This window comes from Panthera onca, chromosome D3 (assembly GCF_046562875.1).
Source record: "Panthera onca isolate mPanOnc1 chromosome D3, mPanOnc1 haplotype 2, whole genome shotgun sequence".
NCBI classification, from domain to species: Eukaryota; Metazoa; Chordata; class Mammalia; order Carnivora; family Felidae; genus Panthera; species Panthera onca.
The window spans coordinates 16,884,867-16,904,580 of NC_138350.1; the positions used below are offsets into that span (position 1 = coordinate 16,884,867).

At 49.7% G+C, this 19,714-nt stretch overlaps 1 protein-coding gene and 1 long non-coding RNA gene across 8 annotated transcripts in view; one reads left to right on the forward strand and one right to left on the reverse strand.

Annotated features, from left to right (window-relative positions):
* The first annotated feature begins 890 nt into the window (after positions 1-890).
* The window catches only part of ACACB (acetyl-CoA carboxylase beta), a 107,592-nt gene continuing 88,768 nt past the window's right edge, over positions 891-19,714 (forward strand). The window contains exons 1-2 of one of the 6 annotated variants that reach the window (XR_013551345.2): positions 891-1,172; positions 8,338-8,993. Coding sequence is in view for 5 of the 6 variants with exons in the window: in XM_078435685.2 (XP_078291811.1) it covers positions 8,347-8,993 (647 nt within the window). In the remaining variant the exon portion in view is untranslated. Of the gene's footprint in view, positions 1,173-8,337; positions 8,994-14,377; positions 14,654-18,994; positions 19,261-19,714 lie in introns of those variants that run through there. The other 5 variants (XM_078435685.2, XM_078435684.2, XM_078435681.2 and 2 more) reach the window with 5 other exon arrangements.
* LOC132665474 (uncharacterized) lies at positions 9,034-14,254 on the reverse strand. Of its 2 annotated transcripts, none has more exons than XR_009604164.3 (3): positions 13,739-14,254; positions 12,130-12,262; positions 9,034-11,710 (listed from the first exon to the last, which is right to left on the reverse strand). It is a non-coding gene; the product is annotated as an uncharacterized LOC132665474 (long non-coding RNA). The 2 variants fall into 2 exon arrangements; XR_009604165.3 differs by having other exon boundaries at positions 9,034-11,782.

The window sequence follows — 19,714 nt, forward strand, 5'->3', positions numbered from 1 at the left end:
CTGCCCTGGACTCTCGGTGCGGTCATTCGTGGCGGTCGTCGGGATGAATCGCATCCGGCACTGGCTCAGTTCCCCACGTGGGATCACCTTGGACTCTCGGCACTCTGTCTTGCGAGGTACGCACGTCCTTACCCTACTTTGTAGATGAGGATCCTAAGTATTGCCCAAGGCTCACCCTGCTTGTAGGTGGCAGAGCTGAGGTCAGCTACCAGGGCACCAAACAAGGTGCCCAAGGACAGTGGGGTTTTGCCGTGAATGATGTGTTGGTGTAGAAGGAGCCCTGGCCTGGAGCTGGGACCGCAGTGCTGATCATGGCCGTGTTGCTAATTTCACGCGGGACCTCCGACCTCTGCTCATCTATAGAATAAGGACACTCCTTAATAAGCACGTGCTCACCTCCAAGGGTCCCCTCCCAGGCTGTGGGGTGGAGCAGGTGGATTAGGGGGAGCACGGTGACCCGTGACACCCCCGTTCCTGCAGGCTGGCGTGCAGGTTAAGGTATCCGCCGGTCAGCTTTGAACTCCCGGGCAGCCTCACGCGGCTGGCTCCCCTCACCTGCGTGACCTCTGCCTTAGCAAAAGGACATCGGGCTGCCCGCCTGCCAGCTGGAGGGTTCTTGGCTGCCCACACTTTGTCCTGACACTCTGCTTCTCTTTCCGTCCCAACGTGGCCAAACCCGGGCAAAGCGTCTCGCAGGTGAGCACATGGGCACAGAAGGTGCTTCTGACTAGGGGAGTGTTTCAAACACAGTCGAGAGATGCAGATTTGGGCCAGAGGTCAATGGTACAAGCAGTGAAATAGGCCTAAGTACGTACAGGAATGTGGCAAGCCGGGGGAGGTGGCCCTGCGGGCTGGCCAGCCCCAGAGAGCGTAGACAGCCTCCCGAGTAACTGAGTCCAAGTCAGGGGAGGGCTGACCTGAGCACAGACAGACCTTCACGAGTGGCTTAGATCCGTGGGGGACAAAGGAGGGCGTGCCGCATGGCTGACTCGAGTAAAAACTCACCCGTGCTGGAGCACCGGCCGGTCTGAACTCCTCCCCCATGGCCTGATGCACGACACCAGCCTCTTGCTGAAAGGTGACACCCTGTGGGCCGGGTTCCCTTAGTCACCCCGTGGGCGCCTGTCAGGACCCACATGAGAATGGAGCTGGCGGCCGTGGCCACCGTGGTGGTAAGTGGAAGCAAACACCCAGGTGCTCTTCCTCTTGGTGGGAGGAAAAATCCGAGCGTGGAACAGAATTGCTGTCCTCACGCTGGCATCCTGCCCCCCTCGGTCCCGCACAGACCTTGCCAGGGATGGGTGTGTGTTGCAGGGGTGGGGAGCCGCGGGCAAACAGATCCCGACCACCCCGCACCCCCCACCCCCCTTCCACTCTTCATTTGGTCGCTGCCCCGTGCTTGTAGGTGCCGAGCGGTTTCCTGCGTTCGTTGTGGCTGGACCCATGATTGCTCTGACACCTGGCAAGGTTTGCTTTGCAAGACATAAAAATAGCTCTGGCTGTGCTCAGTTTTCGGGTCAGCTGGGCGATTTCGGCGAAGGGCGACAGTTTGGCATGGCGTGGGCCCCAGAGCTTCACTGCGGGGACTCCTCTGGCCTTTCCTGCCTATGGACTCAAACCACCTGCGCAGTGCTCCTCCTGGACCACTGTGCACGTCTGGCATTGTTAGTTTACATGTCGCTCTGATGCTCCGTCTTCCAGGGACACGGCCAGTGTCTGGTTTTACAGTCGGGTGTCCACATGCTGGGGGGTTAACACCGTCCATTTTAGGGAATTTATCTACGTCCACTTTTCATGCTAGGACGCTGTGAAAGGTTTGGGTGCGGGGGCCGGATTTGAGTGAAGTCAAGGTCCTGAGCTTCTCTGAGCCCATTTACTGAACTGTGAAATGGAAGTAAGATGACAACAGCAATGATAATATCCATCACGGTTGTTCTGAGGTTTGAGGCTAGCAGGCACCCTATACTCGTGACGGTGTAATATGTGTAAGTACTATTATGTTTATTTGTTTATTTAAAAAAAATTTTATTAAAAATGTTTAATGTTTATGTTTGAGAGAGGGAGAGAGAGAGCAAGAGAAAGCAGTCAGGGGCGGGGCAGAGAGAGAGGGAGACACAGAATTGGAAGCAGGCTCCAGGCTCTGAGCTGCCGGCAAAGAGCCCGACGCCGGCCTGACACTCTTGCGAAAGAGCCGCTGGAAAGACACTGCTTGTATCCCCGCATCCCTGATACAGGTCCCAAGATGGAAATTTCCAAAGTCCAAATCCAAATCCAAATTCCAGCTTGCCTCAAGCCATCAGTGGGTGCTCGGTGTGGGTGTGTGCAGGTATCGTTCATTTTGTACACGCCTTGGGGGTACCTGCCATGTCCCAAGCTGGGCACCAAGATCCCGAAATGAATGACAGTTCGTCCCTGTCTACAAGGGCAGCCGAATTGGCCCGGAGAGACCAGTCGGTGCCGTTTCCATGCTGTGTTGTCTTTGTTTCCATGCTGGAGGTCTGTGGGCTCTCGCACCCTGTCACGCTCTCCTGCCCAGGGAAGGTGTAAGACTCTAACCTAATGGGCTCGCTAAGGGAGCCAGAATAGCCTTTGCAACATTTTTGGTACTGTCCCCTGCCAGTGACTAATTTCTAAATCTGTCCTAAGGGCACGCGCGAGCCAGCAATGTCAGGACTCTGACCTTTCTTGCACTTTTTAAACTTTTCTCGAGAACTTGCTACGTGCAAGAGTGGAGTCCCCAGAAGGACCTCACCATCGAGAAGCAGGAGGGAGGGAGGGAGTACACCTGGGGGTCTGGAGACCCGGTGGTGGTCACCCGAGAGCAGTTTTGTCCCCTGAGACGTTTGGCGACGTCTGGAGACATTTTGCATCGTCGCAGCTGAGGGAAGGGGGTGCTCCCCGCGTCTAGTGGGTGAAGGCTGTGCGCCCTACGATGCGCAGGACGGCCCCCACCACGGAACAGGGAACGTTCCAGCCCCGGAAGCCAATAGTGCCGCGGTTGGGGAGCCTTGGGGGAGAGAGCAAGGCGAGGGCATCGGAAAGCTGGGTGCTGCTGTGAACAGGCGTGTACCTCTGCTTGTTTCAGTCCCCGCTTTCAGTTTTTGTGGGGCTATGTCTCGGGAGGGAAAGCCCTGGGTCAGAGAGCAGTTCCATGTTCAAGTTTTTGAGGAGCCACCGAACGGTTCCGCACGGCAGCCCCACCATTCATTCCCCAGTGCCCCCAGCAGCAGACAGAGGTTCTGGTTTCTCCACGTGCTCACCAGCCCCTTGCTGTTTTCTTCCCTCCGCCCCCCTTCCTTCCCCCCTCCCTCCTTCCCTGCTTCTCTGTCTCTCTGATTGCAGCCATCCTTGTGGGTCTGAAATGGTACATGGCAGTATATTGATTTGCATTTCCGGAACGACTAAGGTTGGATCTCTTCGTGAGCTATCGGCCGTTTGTATATCTGTTTTGGAGCAATGTCCGTTCGTGTCCTCGGCTCATTTTAAAATCAGCTTGTCTGGGGGGGGTGGCACTTGGGTGGCTCAGTGAGTGGAGCGTCCGACTTCGGCTCAGGTCACGATCTCGCGGTTTGTGAGTTCGAGCCCCGCGTCGGGCTCTGGTGCCGACGGCTCTGTGCCTGGAGCCTGCTTCCGTTTCTGTGTCCCCCTTTCTCTCCGCCCCACCCCTGCTTTTGCTCTCTCTCTGTCTTTCAAAAATGAATAAACAGAACAAAAAAATTTTAAATCGGCTTGTCTTTTTGTTGCTGAGTTGTAAGACTTCTGTATATGTTCCGGATACTAAACTGTTAGCAAATGTGTGATTTACAAATATTTTCTCCCCTTCGGTAGGCCGTCTTTTCACTTCCTTGGTAGTGCCCTTTGATGCATAAAAGTGTTTAATTTGAATGAGGTCCAATTTATCTACTTTTTTTTTTATGCTCATGCTTCTGGTGTCACATCTGAGAATCCATCGCCAATTCTAAGGTCACAACGATTTGCTTCCATGTTTTCTTTTAAATTTTTTGTGGTTTTTTTTTTTTCCATTTTTTTTAATGTTTATTTATTTTTGAGAGAGACAGAGACAGAGCTTGAGCGGGGGAGGGGCAGACAGAGAGGGAGACACAGAATCCGAAGCAGGCTCCAGGCTCTGAGCTGTCAGCACGGAGCCCGACGAGGGGCTCGAACCCTTGGACTGTGAGATCATGACCTGAGCCGAAGTCAGACGCCCAACCGACTGAGCCACCCAGGTGCCCCAAATTTTTTTGTGGTTTTAGTTCTATTTAGGTTGTTGACTCATGTTGAGTTGAGTTTTTTTATATGGTCTGAGTTAGGAGTCCTGTCGTAGACTCTGGGTCTAGAGTTCTTTCTTGTCCAGCAAGAAAGCGGGACGCAGGATTAAAATTCGAGAGATGGCTAATGTCCGGGAGGAGACAAGAGCCCCAACTAAGGGTCCTTGCTCCGTTTTTATTAGGATCAGAAGGCTTACAAACGTGATGATGGACGTGCACAAAGAGATAATAAATCTGTGACCATTAACTCGTGGGCGTGAGGGAAAGAGGGTTTTGAAGATATACGGTGTTAGAGGTTTGGGTCAATATAAAACAAAATCCTGGAGCCAGGCAGATGGTTGTTCTGGGCAACTTTACCCCGCAGTGGTCTATAGCCCTATTTACCTATTTACCTAATTTGGTTCTCCCTTCCTGTGAAAGAAGCTTTCTGCTATAGTACTAAATTGGGGGGGCATATCTGCCCTGAATACCTAATCTTACTTACCTCATATACTTTTGTGTTGGGGCCTTTACCCCACCCTCTCTATACCTATTTAACTAATCTTGTCTACCCAAACGTGGGTGTGAGCATCTGTGGCTTTCTAATTCTTTATGCCTTGTTAACCCATCGGTGCAAGCCTGGGGAATCCCTAAGCTTATTCCCCACAGAGTCCAACCTCATTCTATTGCTTGTAGAAATCAGTTGTCTCAGAACCATATGTTGAAGAGACTATTCTTTCCTCCTTGAATGGTCTTTTTTTTTTTTTTTTTTCAAGTTTGTTTATTTTCTTTAGTAATCTCTGTACCCAGCGTGGGGCTTGAATTCACGATCCTGAGATCAAGAGTCTCATGCTCTTCTGACTGAGCCAGCGAGGCATCCCCCCACCCCCCACATTGAATGGTCTTGATATCTTCATAAAAAGTCTATGGGCCATAGATGTATATGGGTTTATTTGGGGACGTTTGATTCTAATCCATTGATCTATATACCTGTTCTTTACGCCAGTGCCACACTGTTTTGACCGTAGTTTTACAGTAAGCTTTGAAATCAGAAAGTGTGAGTCCTCCAACTTTGTTCTTTTTTAAGATTGCTTTGGCTATTGGTTCCCCTTGCAGCTGCATATGAATCTGTTTATCGTTTCAGGTAGTATGGCCATCTTAACAGTAGGAAATCTTCCAATCCATGAACATGGGATGTCTTACATTTATTTAGATCTTCTTTAATTTCTTTCAGCAATGTTTTATACACCAGCGTTGTACACACCTTTCACCTCCTTGGTTAAATTTATTCCTAGATATTTTATCCTTTTGGATGCTACTGTAAATGGAATTGTTTTTTTAATTTCCTTTTCAAATTGTCCATTGTTGGTGCAAGAAACACAATTAATTTTTACATATTGATCCTGTATCCTACAAATGTGCTTAATTTGTTCATTACTTCTATTAGGGTTTTGTGTGTGTGTGTGGATTCTTTTTTCTTTTTAATTTTTTTAATTACATGTATAGAGAGAGTGCAAGTGGGGGAGAGGGGCAGAGGGGGAGAGAGAGAGAGAGAAGGAGAGAAAGGGAGAGAATTTTAAGCAGGCTCCATGCTCAGCAGAGAGCCTGATGAAGGGCTCGATTCCACAACCCCGGCATTATGACCCGAGCCAAAATCAAGAGTCAGCTGCTCAACCAACTGAGCCACCCAGGGGCCTCATGTGTGTGGATTCTTCAGGATTTTCTATACACAGGCATCTCCTGCTTTTTGAAAGTTCACATTATGCCACTTTGTTTTTGTGAAAGACCTACACTAGTACCTGTTTTTGCTAACTGGAGGAAATCTGAAGAGGATTTTTGCTTTTAGGAGAAAGTGGAAAAGTTAAAATAGCCAAGCTCCTTTGGTGAGAACTACACTCAGCACCTCAGCACCAAAGCTGCCATAGCTTTGAACTGTGTCTGTGAGCATCTGAGTTTTGTCTTGATTTATGTTGTGTATCCATTAGCAAGATGTGTCCTCAGCTACCAGAAAAGCCTAAGAGAGGTTATTTTATGGGTCTGGGAATGCTCAAAAGTGTTTTCTTATCAATTAATGGTAATTGCTTCTTTGCTTTACGCCATTTCAACTTATGAAAGTTTTCAGAGGAACCTCTCTACTTTTGGATAGCAGGGAAACCTGTATAGGATCATGCCGTCTATGATTAGAAATGATTTCAGGTCTTCCTTTTCCATTTGAATGGCTTTTATTTCTTCTTCTTGTCTAATTGCTTTGGCTAGGACCTCCAGTACAATAGCAAAATAGGTGAAATAGGTGAAAAGTGGGCACCCTTGCCTTGTTCCTGATCTTCAGGAGAAAGCTTCTGGTCTTTCACCATTGACTATATATTAGCTATAGGTTTTTCATAACGTGCCTTATTGCATTCAAGTTCCTTTCTATTCCTACTTTTCTGACTTCTTTTTTTTTTTTAATCATGAAAGGGTGTTGGATTTTGGCCAAATGCTTTTTTTTTTTTTTTTTTTTTTGGTGTTCATCGAGGTCATCCTGTCAGTTTCCACTCTGTTCTATGGATGTGGTCTGTTACATTGATAGATGCTGAGCCACCCTTGCCTGCCTTTTCTGTAAAAAGAAACTTGATGACCTTAAAGGGAAAAAACCTCCTGACCCTGTGTATTACCTGGAAAATACCCTGATGACATTTCCACAGTTTCTGTTGCCCAAAGTGCACAAGAAGTACTCAGAGTCGTGCCGTTCTGGGAAATCTTGAGAACGTTTCTACTTCCCTTAAGAACATAATATTGAATTATAAAAAGACAAAAGCCTTTTAGGTACTATATTGATATGTTTGAGCTTGGTGGTCCTGTTTTTTTGTTTTTTGTTTTTTGTTTTTTTCTAAATGCTTCTACTGTCTCCCTGTGGCAAAATTGGTTCCGAAATTTCAACATGTTCAGGTCGTATTTTTGTTTGTTTGCTTTTTAACAATCTTTACTTCAAATCGCAATGATCGACTCCACTAATAGGGCAGAGTTAGCGTGGAGGGAAGAGGCATGGGTTAGAAATCAGAATATCTGAATTCATGCGTTCGGCAAAATGACTTTTTGTCCCTTGTTAAGCTCTCCCTGTTTACCGGACACTGTTTTAGACCCTGGAACAGAACAGACTCTCTTCGGTCTTGCTGGGTTTTCATTTGGTTCTAAGCACACTCCATCCCGGGCGTACTAGCGCTAGGAAGAAAATAAGGCAAAGTGCCCTTCCCCCTTCCAGAACCATGATGAGGATTGTGACAGTAATACAACGATGATGGCGGGGTGATGATAAGATAATGGCGACAGTCCCTTTACATCTACGAATTGGAATATGTAGAGTCTTCTCTTTTCTTTCTAGGTAACAGCTTTATTGAGAGATAATTCATATGCCATTTGGTTCACTCATGTAACCTATATACTTCCGTGGTTTCTAGTACATTCCCCAAGTACATTCACTACAGTCAATTTTAGAACATTTTCATCCCCCCAAACACAACCCCTGTACCCTTTATCCCCATCCTACTAGCCCTAGGCAACCACTCAGCTTTCTGTCTCTATGAATTTGCCTGTTCCGGGCGTATCAGATACATGGCGTCATACAATGTGGTCTTTGGCGCCTGGCATAATGTTTTCAAGATGCATCCGTGTTGTAACGTGTGTCAATGCTTCAGTCCTATTTTATGACCAGATAAGACTCCGTTGTATGGATGGATCACCTTTTGTTTACCCATTCTTCAGGTAACGGACATTTGGATTGCTTCAACTTTTTGGGTCTTAGGAATCTGTAACGGGATTCATAACAGGCATGATCTACTCATCTCTTACGTGCATGTTGATGATTTATGGTGAGCATGTGTTAGTGTCCCTAAATGAGAGGTGAGAAACAGACATCCAGAGGCGTTCAGGAACGTGCCTAGGACCACAGAGCGTGTTCTTCGCAGAACCACTCTGTCCACTGCCTTTCCTCTCTGCCACGGCCAGCTGAACCCACAGAACCCTAGCTTGCCCCTTGCCCCGCGAGCCCCTTTAGGGTGGGAATAACTCCATTATGTAGACTCTAAAATGCCTTTCCTTTTTTCCCCTACAGATTTTCTGAATGACCTTGCTTCTTTTTCTATCTTGTTTGATTTTCTCCTGCTTGACCTTCTCCTGGTTAAAATTCTGGGGGGAAATGACAGACTCCAAGCAAGTCACCAAGAGCACACCCGAAGGGAGCTGTAGCCCAAGCCAAGCGCCTTTTCCAGCCTCAGACAGCTCAGGGGAGCCGCCGCAGAAAAATGATAACAACGGCCCTCTGCCAGAGACTCCTAACCGGACTGAGCCAGCCTCCCACAGAGGTGCCGACGATACTGATCAGCAAAGAACTTCCGGGCCGCCCCTACGCCAGAATCCCCCAGGAGACCCCCTTTCCTCTGATGACACCTCCCCAGCGCCCCAAGCCAATGCAACAGGGACCGCAGACCTGAAGACCCCAGATACCGATGGCCCGTCGTCTCCAGCCAAGCCCCAGGGCCAGCGAGCCAGACCCCTCTCCAAGAAAGACGAGAAGCAGGAGCACATCAAGAGGCAGCTGATGACCAACTTTATCCTGGGCTCCTTCGACGACAACTCCTCCGATGAGGACCCCAGTGCCGGCTTGTTCCGAGAGTCTCCCCGGAAGGGCAGCCGGGCCAGCCTGGGGACTCTGTCTCTGGAGGCTGCTCTCACTGCAGGCGAGCCGGAGAACCCCGTCCCCACCATAAGGTAACGTGCCCTGTGTCCTTCTAACTGGGAGGCACAGGAGACTGTCTTTCTAGAAAGAGCTTAGCCTAGTTGGGAAGCCGACCTTGAGTGTGACCCGTTGTAATTTAAGCCGAATGAGCCAAGGCTGACAAGAGCCATTCGGGATGGGATGATGGGGGCTGGAGGGAGGGACAGGTTCCCTGCCTCCTGAAGAGACCTTCTTTCATTTGTTCCTTGATTCTTTCAACAGGTAACTAAGCACGGAGGCACATGCCTTCCCCTTAGGGATGCCTTCAAAACAAAAACTCAGATACTGTAACCGCATCCAGCAATTTGTTGGAAACAAATGCCCATAGGCCCGTCACAGGTGGGAGTGTCGAGCCTGGGTGTGCAGTTGGTGGCTTTGTTTGTTTTTGTTGTTGCTGTTGAGCTTTGCCGCCTCCCTTCCGGGAGACAGAATTGCAAATAGAATACGGTAGTTCCAGGTGGAAAACTCAGGAAACACAGACAAGCAGAGAAAAGAGAAGGGCCACCAACCGTAACTGGGCCAGGTCCTCTGCTTTCCTTCCAGTGTCCTTCCCTCCTTCCGGTCTGTTCCTTTCTCCAGGAGGTAGAATCCCACTGGCTGTCGGTCTCAGTGCACCTCTTGTACTCTCTCTCTCGAACGTGAAAAACTTGGACGAGGAGGTGGCTTCTTCCATAGGTGCCCACGTTCCCAGGGAGCTTAATTTGCGCTCTGGTGACGGGAAATAGAAGGTAGAGAGAGACGAAATGCGAGTATTCCCTGTACTGACCGTCCTCAGGGGGGGAGTTCAGTTTGAGGTTCCGCAAGGGTTAAAGGAAGGGAGGGCTTTAGGGTCTGGTACAAAGAGCAGTCATTGGTGTTGGAAGCAGAGCTGGTTCCACCTGGGCTCTGCCACCCCCCACTGTGTGCCCTTGGGCATGGCATTCGCCTGTCCCGGCCTCAGTTCCTCATCTGCCAAACACTGACCTGATTAAATGGCATAACGATTGTAACGTATGCAAAGACCGGTACATAGTAGGTACTTAATAAGACCCGGATTCCTTCATAGCTCCTCCCTGTGGCTTGCTCTTTGTCCCCCCAACACCCACTTCACCCACCACTTTACAGTTTATATAAATTATCTATTGATCCCTTAGAACAACAGCACAAGGCTGGCGGTGGGTCCCCATTTTACAGATGAGAAAACCAGGGCTCAGATCCGTGGCGTCCCCCCCACCGCCGCCCCGCCCTGGCTACTGTTGACCCTTTTGCTCACATCCGTTGGTCCATCTTGGGTCAACTCTGAAGAAATATTCAGGGGGGAGCCTCCCAACCCCCTCCCCCCCAAAACCCTCCAGAGTGTTGCTTTGCAGAGAGCCACTGCTGTGCTCTCCCTCTTCCACAGGGTGGTCATTCCTCTTCCCCGGGGCCCCCAGGTCAAAAGCCCAGGCCACGTTCAGATGTGGGCAGGTGGCCTGCAACCAGCCGGAGGGGTGAGGAAATGAAGCCTGACTTAGAGAAGGCCAATGTGTGGGTAAAGTGCCCCTGATGGAGTCTGGGAAGTTCCCTTTATTAATATTATTCTTTCCCGGTCAGCTGCTAAATAATCTGCACCCTCAGGCAAATCCCCTAACCTCCCGGGGCTCTGTTTCTGCAAAATGGAGGCAGGGAGTAGGGGTTTTATTTATTTATTTTTTTTGCTAGTCCTTCCAACCTTCCCATTTCGCAGACAGAAACCTAAGACCGGGGTGGGGGGTGGTTTATTCCAGGGGGCTGCACTCAGGCAGAAGCTACAGCAAAGGCATTGATAGGTCTGCAGATCTTCCCTGCTGGTAACAGGTTCTTCACACACCGTGTGACCTCTGTGTCGCTCCAGAGGTCACCTTGTGGCCCATGCTGGCGTCTTCCTGCCAGGCCACCAGCCAGGAGACCGAGTAGAGAAACGGCACATGTTTAATTCTGTGGCGTGGGAGGAGCTCTTTTTGAATGATCTCAGAGGGCCTTTGTCTTCCCCCTGTGCCCTCGCCATCCCAGAAAACTCCCATTTGCTGTTCCCTCTGAACTGAAATGGCCCTCACCCCCTCCTCCACACCCCCCTCCCCCTGCCACCGTTTCCTTACACCTCCCCCCCCGGACCTACTTCAAGGCATGTGACCCTCTGCTGCCTCCCTCTTGAAATTCTTAATAACTTTTCAACAAGGGCTCCATGTTTTCATTTTGCACTGGGCCCTGTGAATTCTGTAGCCTGTCCTGCCTGCCCACCAAAGTCACCTCTTCTGCTTTTTTTTTTTTTTAAGTTTATTTATTTATTTTGAGGGAGAGAGAGTGAGTGGGGGAGGGGCAGAGACAGAGGGAGAGAAAGAGAATCCCAAGCAGGCTCCACACTGTCGGCACAGAGCCCGACTGGGGGCTCGAACTCTCAAACCTGATCATGACCTGAGCCGAGATGGTGTTGGATACTTAACTGACTAAGCCACTCAGGCACCCCCGAAGTCACCTCTTCTGAAGGGTGTTCCCTGTCCCCAAGCATTCCCCATGTGCCCCCATTTCTTGATTGATTGCTCTGATATGTTTTCACAACTCATAATCATTCCTGAAGATTATGTCATTAATTTCCTTGTGTTGACTTGGTTGTTACCTGTCTCCTGCACGGAGGGCAAGGTCCATGAAAATGGTGCCGCGTGGGTCTCCAGTTTTCCCCACCGACTGGCCTAGTGTGGGTTCATGGTAGACTCTGAATAAATATTTGCCGAATGCATGAATTCAGTGAGGAACCCAGGCTTGCCAAAGACAGAATTCTGCATTCCTGGGGCATGCAAAACACTTCATGAATGAATCTGGGAAGGAAGGAAGGAAGGAAGGAAGGGAGGAAGGAAGGGAGGGAGGAAGAAAGGAAGGAAGAAAAGTGGGAAGGAAGGAATAAATAGATGGATGGATGGATGGGTGAATAGACACTTTGCTGTTGCTTTCAGCAGCAATAGCATTTTTGTTTGCATAAAACTCTTTTTTGTGTAAATTGTATGATTTTGTAGACTAGTTCCATGGTTAAGCCCTAATTTTTCTTCTGCATTTAATATGGTTGTACAATCTCCCTGTTGCCTCCCATCTTCCCAGCTGGCAAGGGCCGGCTGAGATTATGGACTGTCTGTTAACCTGGTGACTTCGTGCTGTCTGTTCAAGTCCCCTTCTCGTCTTCCCTTTTGGGTTCATCTCAGGCCAGGTGTTGGGACTTGGCTCTTCTCTGGACTTGGAAATAGTCCCCAGATGGCGGACTTCCCATGCAACCCTTAGAGAACAAAGCTGGTGAGAACATTACATGTGACAAAATGCTCACGTGCTGTGAAATGAAGGTTCCGAGGTAATCACTTTGGTCAACAGTGGCAATGTGACTAGTATACAGTGGGTCTGGGGTAAGATGCCCGTTCAGAGCACTGTTGCCCTGATACTTCTCTCCCGTGGGTGCGTGTGTGGACTGAATGGGTGGGATAGGACAGGTTCAGGATCGCACAACTGTAGTCCTGAAAATTAAAGTTATGACCCAGGGGGCGCCTGGGTGACTCAGTTAAACGTCCCGCTCTTGCTTTTGGCTCAGGTCACGATCTTACAGTTCATGAGATTGAGCTCTGTGTCAAGCTCTGTGCTGGGTGTGGAGCCTGCTTAGGATTCTGTCTGTCTTCCTCTCAAGATAAATAAATAAGCTTAAAAAAAAAAATAAAGTTATGACCTGGAAATTCATTAGTTGGTGGTGAACTCATTTAGCAGCAAAATCCACCGTGAATAGATGTAAAGTTGTTTGTAGTGTTTATTTATCCCGTTTTGTGAATATTCATGCCTTCTGCTGCTGAAATAGTAACATGAAAACGTATCATGTAAAGCTTTACCATCACCCCCCAAGAAAGTTCCCAAATTCCAAAGCATATTGAGTCCTGGGAGTTTCAAATTTTTTTTTTTTTTTTAACGTTTACTTATTTTTGAGACAGAGAGAGACAGAGCATGAACGGGGGAGGGTCAGAGAGAGGGAGACACAGAATCTGAAACAGGCTCCAGGCTCTGAGCTGTCAGCACAGAGCCCGACGCGGGGCTGGAACTCACGGACCGCGAGATCATGGCCTGAGCCGAAGTCGGCCGCCCAACCGACCAAGCCACCCAGGCGCCCCAGAGTCCTGGGAGTTTCAGATAAGGGATTGTGGACACATGAATGTAATGTGCTTAGATTTCTGTCCAATTAGTAAGCACAGAAAATGAGGGTGCTTAATGTTTGTGTGTGTGTGTGTGTGTGTGTGTGTGTGTGGCTGGAAAGTCTATAAGGAATGTGTCAAAATAGTTAATAATCATTGTTTTTATATGGTGCAATTATGAGTCATTTAAATTTTCTTCTGTGTTTTCCAACTTTCTGCTGTAGATATTGTTACAACAAGTGTTAACAATGTTTAGTAATAAAACCTTATAAAAATATTGGGGGGGGAAAGTGAACCAGTCATCCCACTTCCTAGATAAAAAGCTGAAGCCCTGACCCTCAGGGGTCTGTCAGAGGTCTCTGATATCTCTATCAGAGATAATCATAGGCCCTCAGTGCCATTCGAGCCCGGACCCTCAGCAGGTGCAGGTCAGAAAGCGGTCTGCGATCTCCCGGTATTGATGCTTAACCTGGGCTCCAGCAAAGATGCCTCCACCCTCCTCCTAACCCGTTCTTGGCATTAGTGAGAAGAATGAGGCAGGGGAGGCAGCCATTAAGCTCTGTGACCTTGAGGATGTCACCTACCCTCTCAGGGGGCTGGACTGGATGCTCTGAGATCCTTTGTGGCCCCAGCAGCCTTTGCTTTTGTTTCTTTGTGTGTGGAGCGGTGTGTGGTGGGGGGCAGGGGGGCGGTGCTGGAAGAACGGAGGTGGGAGGGGGAGGGGGGAAGAGAGCTTGGGGAAAGTTTGTTAATTTCGAACCATTTTCTCCTGGGCCGGTTGCCCCTCGATGGTCTGGGTCTTCCTAGGTAAACATTAGGACAAACTCAGAGATGAAACGGTCCAGTGGAGAAGCTAAGGTTTGTCCCATTCATTCATGGGCTTGGGAGCATTTATCATAGGCCTGCTGGTTGCCGGGCTCTGTGCAGGCACTGTGGGTGCTCAGATGGCCTCAGAGAGGCCAGGCCAGGCCAGGAAGGAGCCTAAGAGGCCACTAGCCCAGAGAACTTCCCATCGTGGGCAGAGAACTTCCCACTGCGCATGCTTTCTCCTCCACTCAGCTGTCAAGTGCCCCGGGGCCGAGCCGTTAACCTTTCTGTGCCTCAGCATCCTCCAGAACGAGGTCACAGTGCTGCCTACCTCACAGGCCCGGTGCCACGCTTAGCTGAGCTACTGTGAGCCCACAGTGCCATGGCGTGATCACTGTCATTGGGTGCCAAGCACAGTGGTCACAGCAAGGGCCCAGGCCCCGCAGGCAGACAGGTCTGGCTTCGGATCTCAGACCAGTCCCGTGAGCTCTCTCAGCTGCAATTTCCTTCTCCGTCGAAGCGGGGCAATGCTGGTGTCTACCTCACAAGTGTGCTGAGATCACGGGAGAAGGAGTGGCGGGTGTGGGTGGCCCAGGGGCTGCCTCGGGGGCCGGCCGCTGAATGGGCATCTTCCAAAGCTCTCGCCTGTGGCCATGGCTCTTCCCAGGCCCCTCCGGGCGTACATCCTTAAGGTATAGCGGCCTGTGTCCGCAGGGGAGGAAGTGGAGGGGGGTTAGGTGAAGTGTCCCCAACAAAATGGTAGAACACAAGGCAGTCCACAGGGTGCTTTCCCAACCACTCACTTCCCTGGTGGGAGTGCTGAGTTCAAGAGAGGCTTCTCAAGGCAGACCGCAGAGCCCAGGGAGGCGAGTGCGGGTCGGTGGGGTCTGGACCGCAGTGAAGGACACCACAGGCGAGCACCCTGACACCCGGGACCTTGCTGCACTTCTGTCCCAGATAACGTCCTGGGTGGGCTTGCATCGGGCCTCTTCCAGATCCTTCCTGCTCATTATCTCCCCTCCGTATCTCTTTTCCTCTGCTCCAAGTAGCGAGCAGGTCATAAAACTTTAAATTGTCTATAAATATTTGTTATTTGTCCCTCAGTGAAATGCCATGGATCTTTTGATAATGTTTTAATTTACTTATTCCTTTATTGATTTAGGGAGAGGCTGGCAGAAACCCCGTTTTCAACTCTTTTTAGCTCCTAAGATGTTTTCTGGGAGGTTCGGGGGAAGGGGGTCTCTGTTTTCACATTGTTTCATTGGTGGACTGGCTATTGAGTTTTGGAAGAGGCTGGCTATTAATACAGGATCCAGAGAAACTAAACATTCCTTTCTCTCTCTCTTAAATATCTGGATCCCGCTTTATTTTTATTTTTGTTTTTTTAAAGTTTATTTTTGTATAATTAAAAGAATTTTAATGTTTATTTCTGAGAGAGAGAGAGAGACAGAGTGCAAGCGGGGGCGGGACAGAGAGAAAGGGAGACACAGAATCCAAAGCAGGCTCCAGGCTCTGAGCTGTCAGCACAGAGCCCGACATGGGGCTCGAACCCACAAAAGGTGAGATTGTAACCTGTGCCGAGGTTGGACACTTAACCGACTGTGCCACCCAGGTGCCCCTTAAGTTTATTTATTTATTTTGAGAAACAGAGTGAGAACAAGCGGGGAAGGGGCAGAGAGAGAGGAAGAGAGAGAGAGAGAGAGAGAGAGAGAGAGAGAGAGAGAGAGAGGGTCTTAAGCAGGCTCTGCACTGTCAGCACAGAGCCCAATGTGGGCTCAGTCCCACAAACTGTGAGATCGTGACCTGAACTGAAATCAAGAGTCAGATGTGCAACAGACTGAGCCACCCAGGGGCCCCGTCTGTATCTTAATTTAGAAAAATCTTTCACTTCTGCTCTATGCTTAATGGAACATTTCCTCCATCACATATTGAAAGGGATTATTTTAAATTATTTTGTTAATGTTTATTTTTGAAAGAGAGAGAGCTTGCGCTCGCATGCAGGGGAGCAGGGGAGGGGCAGAGAGAGGGAAGGACAGAGGATCCGAAGCGGGCTCTGTGCTGTCAGTGGGACTTGAACTCACGAACCATGAGATCATGACCTGAGCTGAAGTCAGACGCTTAACGGACTGAGCCCCCCAGGTTAATGCCCCAGGGCATTATTTTGGTTTTGTCTGAATGAACACACTTTGTATATGGATGGTTTTACAGATGAAGTAGAGAGAAGAGGTTTGCTCGGGGTCACAGAGGGCACAGGGCCAGGCTTGAGGCCGCTCACGGCTCCGGAATTTCCACTGTGCTGCTCGTCACTTGTACGTGTACCATTTCTTGTTGTTTTTTGCGTGTGCCTTTCGCCATTGACCTGGCTTTTCCCTCTGCCATACCAACAAGTTAAATTTAGCCTCTGATGAGCCTGAGCAGAAGGGCTTGTAACACGAGACTGCATCTACAGCCAAGTTTGAACTGTCATCGAAAGCATGGTGACAATTGTTTAGAGGAGATGTTTGTATAAAGGCGGTACTGAGCATAGGGGCGTGTGTTATTCTTTCCTTCCGATCTTCTCTTCCCTAATAAGGCAGGCAGAGAAAAACCCAAGTCGTTATCACTCTGATGACGTGCCAAGCGCGGACATCTAAGTGAAATCCTTTCTTGAGCGCCCCCACGTAAAAGCGAGCTGTGTTACGACGTCTCTCGGGCTGGGTTGGCGGAGAAGTTAGCATCACCACGAGGTCCAACGGGTGTTGGGGTTTTGTCACTAGAGGATAAAAATCCAGAGCGATGCAAGTAAACTGATTCAAGCTCTTTCCCACTTGATCCTTACTGACTTGGGGTCTTTTGAAATACTTCCACTTCCTGATTTTAATTGTTTTCCCTATTTTGAGGTGAATATATTAAATTCGGGTCATGTCGGGGATGAATTTGCAGGGGGGAGGGGGTTGGTTTGAAACTTTAAAAAAATGCATCAGCCTAAGGTGGAGTTCGTTTTGGAGGAAGGAAAGACAAGGCCGTGGAGAACATTCTAGAAATTCTGAAGAACTGAGAATTGTGTTCACCTGTTTTATGTATTTATTTCTTAATCCCCTTGTTGAAACAGTTGATATCTGGCTAGAGCACAGCTAACTGGTGTCCTCAGGCAGGGCAGCTTCTACAGCTCCTAGGAGAGGTCACTGCTGCCATTGTGGCCATATTTGCAAACTTTTACATTAGTTTTTGGCTTCTTGCTTTGCTGTGAACGTAGGCTACATTTATTATCATTGCAATATTTTCTAGGCAGTGTTTTGGGTCCTTTTAACTTATGAAAACTACTTGGAGAAGTATTCATTCATTTATTCTAACTGGAATCAGTTTGCGTGGGTTCAAGGCTCCAGCTCTGTCACCCTTAGGAAATGTACATCTCTGGGTCTTGTTTCCTTATCTGCATTATGGAAATAAAAACGATAGGATTGTTGGGCACCCGGGTGGCTCAGTCCATGAAGAATCCCACTCTTTTTTTAAAATTTATTTTATTTTATTTTTTTAGCGTTTATTTATTTTTGAGATAGGGAGAGACAGAGCATGAACGGGGGAGGGTCAGAGAGAGAGGGAGACACAGAATCTGAAACAGGCTCCAGGCTCCGAGCTGTCAGCACAGAGCCTGATGCGGGGCTCGAGCTCACAGACCACGAGATCATGACCTGAGCCAAAGTCGGACGCTTAACCGACTGAGCCACCCAGGCACCCCAAGAATCCCACTCTTGATTTCAGCTCAGGTCAGGATCTCACGGTTCATGAGTTTGAGTCCCGCGTCGGACTCAGAGCCTGCTTGGGAGTCTCTCTCTCCCCTCTTTTCTCTTCCCCTACCCCACTAGTGCTTTCTTCTCTCTCTCTCTCTCAAAGATAAATAAACTTACAATGAAAAAAAAAATTAAAAACAATAGGATCGCTATTAAATAAGACAAAGGCACAAAAGAGCACCCAGGGTATGCTGGTCTTAGCAGAAAGCTTATTTTTTTAAGAAAAGATGTATTCATTTGAGTGTGGCTGACACACAATGTTGCATTCGTTTCAGGTGTAGGACATAGTGATTAGACAAGTCTATGTAGTTATGCTGCACTCACCACAAGTGTAGCCGCCATCTGTCACCATACATCACTGCTACACTATCATCGACTATATTCCTTATGCTGTCCCTTTCATTCCTGTGACTCATTCATTCCATAGCTGGAAGCCAGAATGAAGCCTTTTTAGGGTCTCAGGGCAGCTGGGGTCTTCCCTGCCTTGAAAGCACTCACTTTACCAGGTGACCCATGTGGTCCGAAGTGTGTGTTGGGAGCTCTCCGTGGGGACAGAGGGACCTGGAACCAACTTGTCCCTGGGAATAGAGGTGAAAGAATGAGCAAAACCAGGAACTTGGAAGCCAGAAGTTGACCTGACTTCGGGGGCTTTTACCAGGCACTGTGGTGACATCTGACTCATATTTTAAGGTTTATTTATTATCAGAGAGAGAGAGAGAGAGAGCGCGCAAGGGAGGGACAGAGAGAGGAGAGAGAAAATCCCAAGCAGGCTCCACACCGTCAGCTCAGAGCCCGAGGCAGGGCTGTATCCCCCTAACCTTGAGGTCATGATCTGAGCCGAAATCAAGAGTGGGGCTCTCAACCGACTGAGCCACCCAGACGCCCCTGACTCATATTTTAAATAAACCATATTTTCCACCACTTCCCTAGCGGGTGTATTCAAGCACTTGTGAGTTTTGCCCAGCTGCCAGTAGCTAGTGGGTGCCATCCTGGAACGCTTCTCCTCCAGTCAGGCGAGCTGGGTAGGAAAGCAGCCAAGAGGGTTTTTGTTTTTTGTGTTTGTTTTTTTTTTTTTTTTAACATCTCCGGCGGTCGTTTCCCGGCCCCCAAGGTCAGCGGTGGCTCCGTGATTGGCCGGCGCGGGGGGGGCGGGACCTGGCTGGCGGGGATAGGGGGCGGGGCCCGGTGAGGGGGCAGGACCCTTCTGGGAGGAGGGGTCCGCTTGGGGGCGGGGCCTGGGCGGGCGCGTCCGCCCCGGACACTTGCGCGCAGGACTCATTTCGGGATGGAGGAAGCTCAGCGCTTGGGCCGGCATCTGCAGGTTGCAGCACAACCCGGCCCGAGCCGCTCTCGGACCGCGCCTCCGCCTCCCTGTGGCTGCCCCGCTGGGCCCCGGGACCGGGGTCCGCTTCAGGGGGTTCAGGGGTGCATGCTCGGCATTCCGGAAGGAGCCGGGTGGGATTGGTCGGCGGGCAGGTCAATATGAGTCCTGCCAAGTGCAAGGTCTGTTTCCCTGATCGCAAAGTAAAGTAAGTAAGCCTGCAATTCTAATGACCGTTATCTTTTGCAAACTTATGCAGCGAGTCCCCCCCCCCCCCCTCCCCGCCCCTAGTAGAGACAAGCCGTGTGATCCCTTCGCTCCACCTCCTCTTCCCCGCCCCCACCAAAGAAATGCAGGCTTCAGTTGGGCCGCTGGGGAGACGGAGCCTGCCTTGCAAAACCCGGGGGGCTGGATTTGGCGGTGATGTTGTTTGGAAGGGGGCGCTCAGGAACACAAAGGTGGACCCGCTGGCGGGGGGCCTCGCTTTCCTCCTCTTCCTCCCCTTTGCTTTGGTGAAGCCTTGGTTGCGGACGGCAGGACTTTGGAAATGATCGCGAAGTCCGGGGCGAATCAATGTGCATCTGAGCGCGCATCCCATTTAAGGTTATTTTCTGAGCAATTAGTGCAGGCGTTTCTGTGCCCCAGTGCTTCCTAGCCCCACC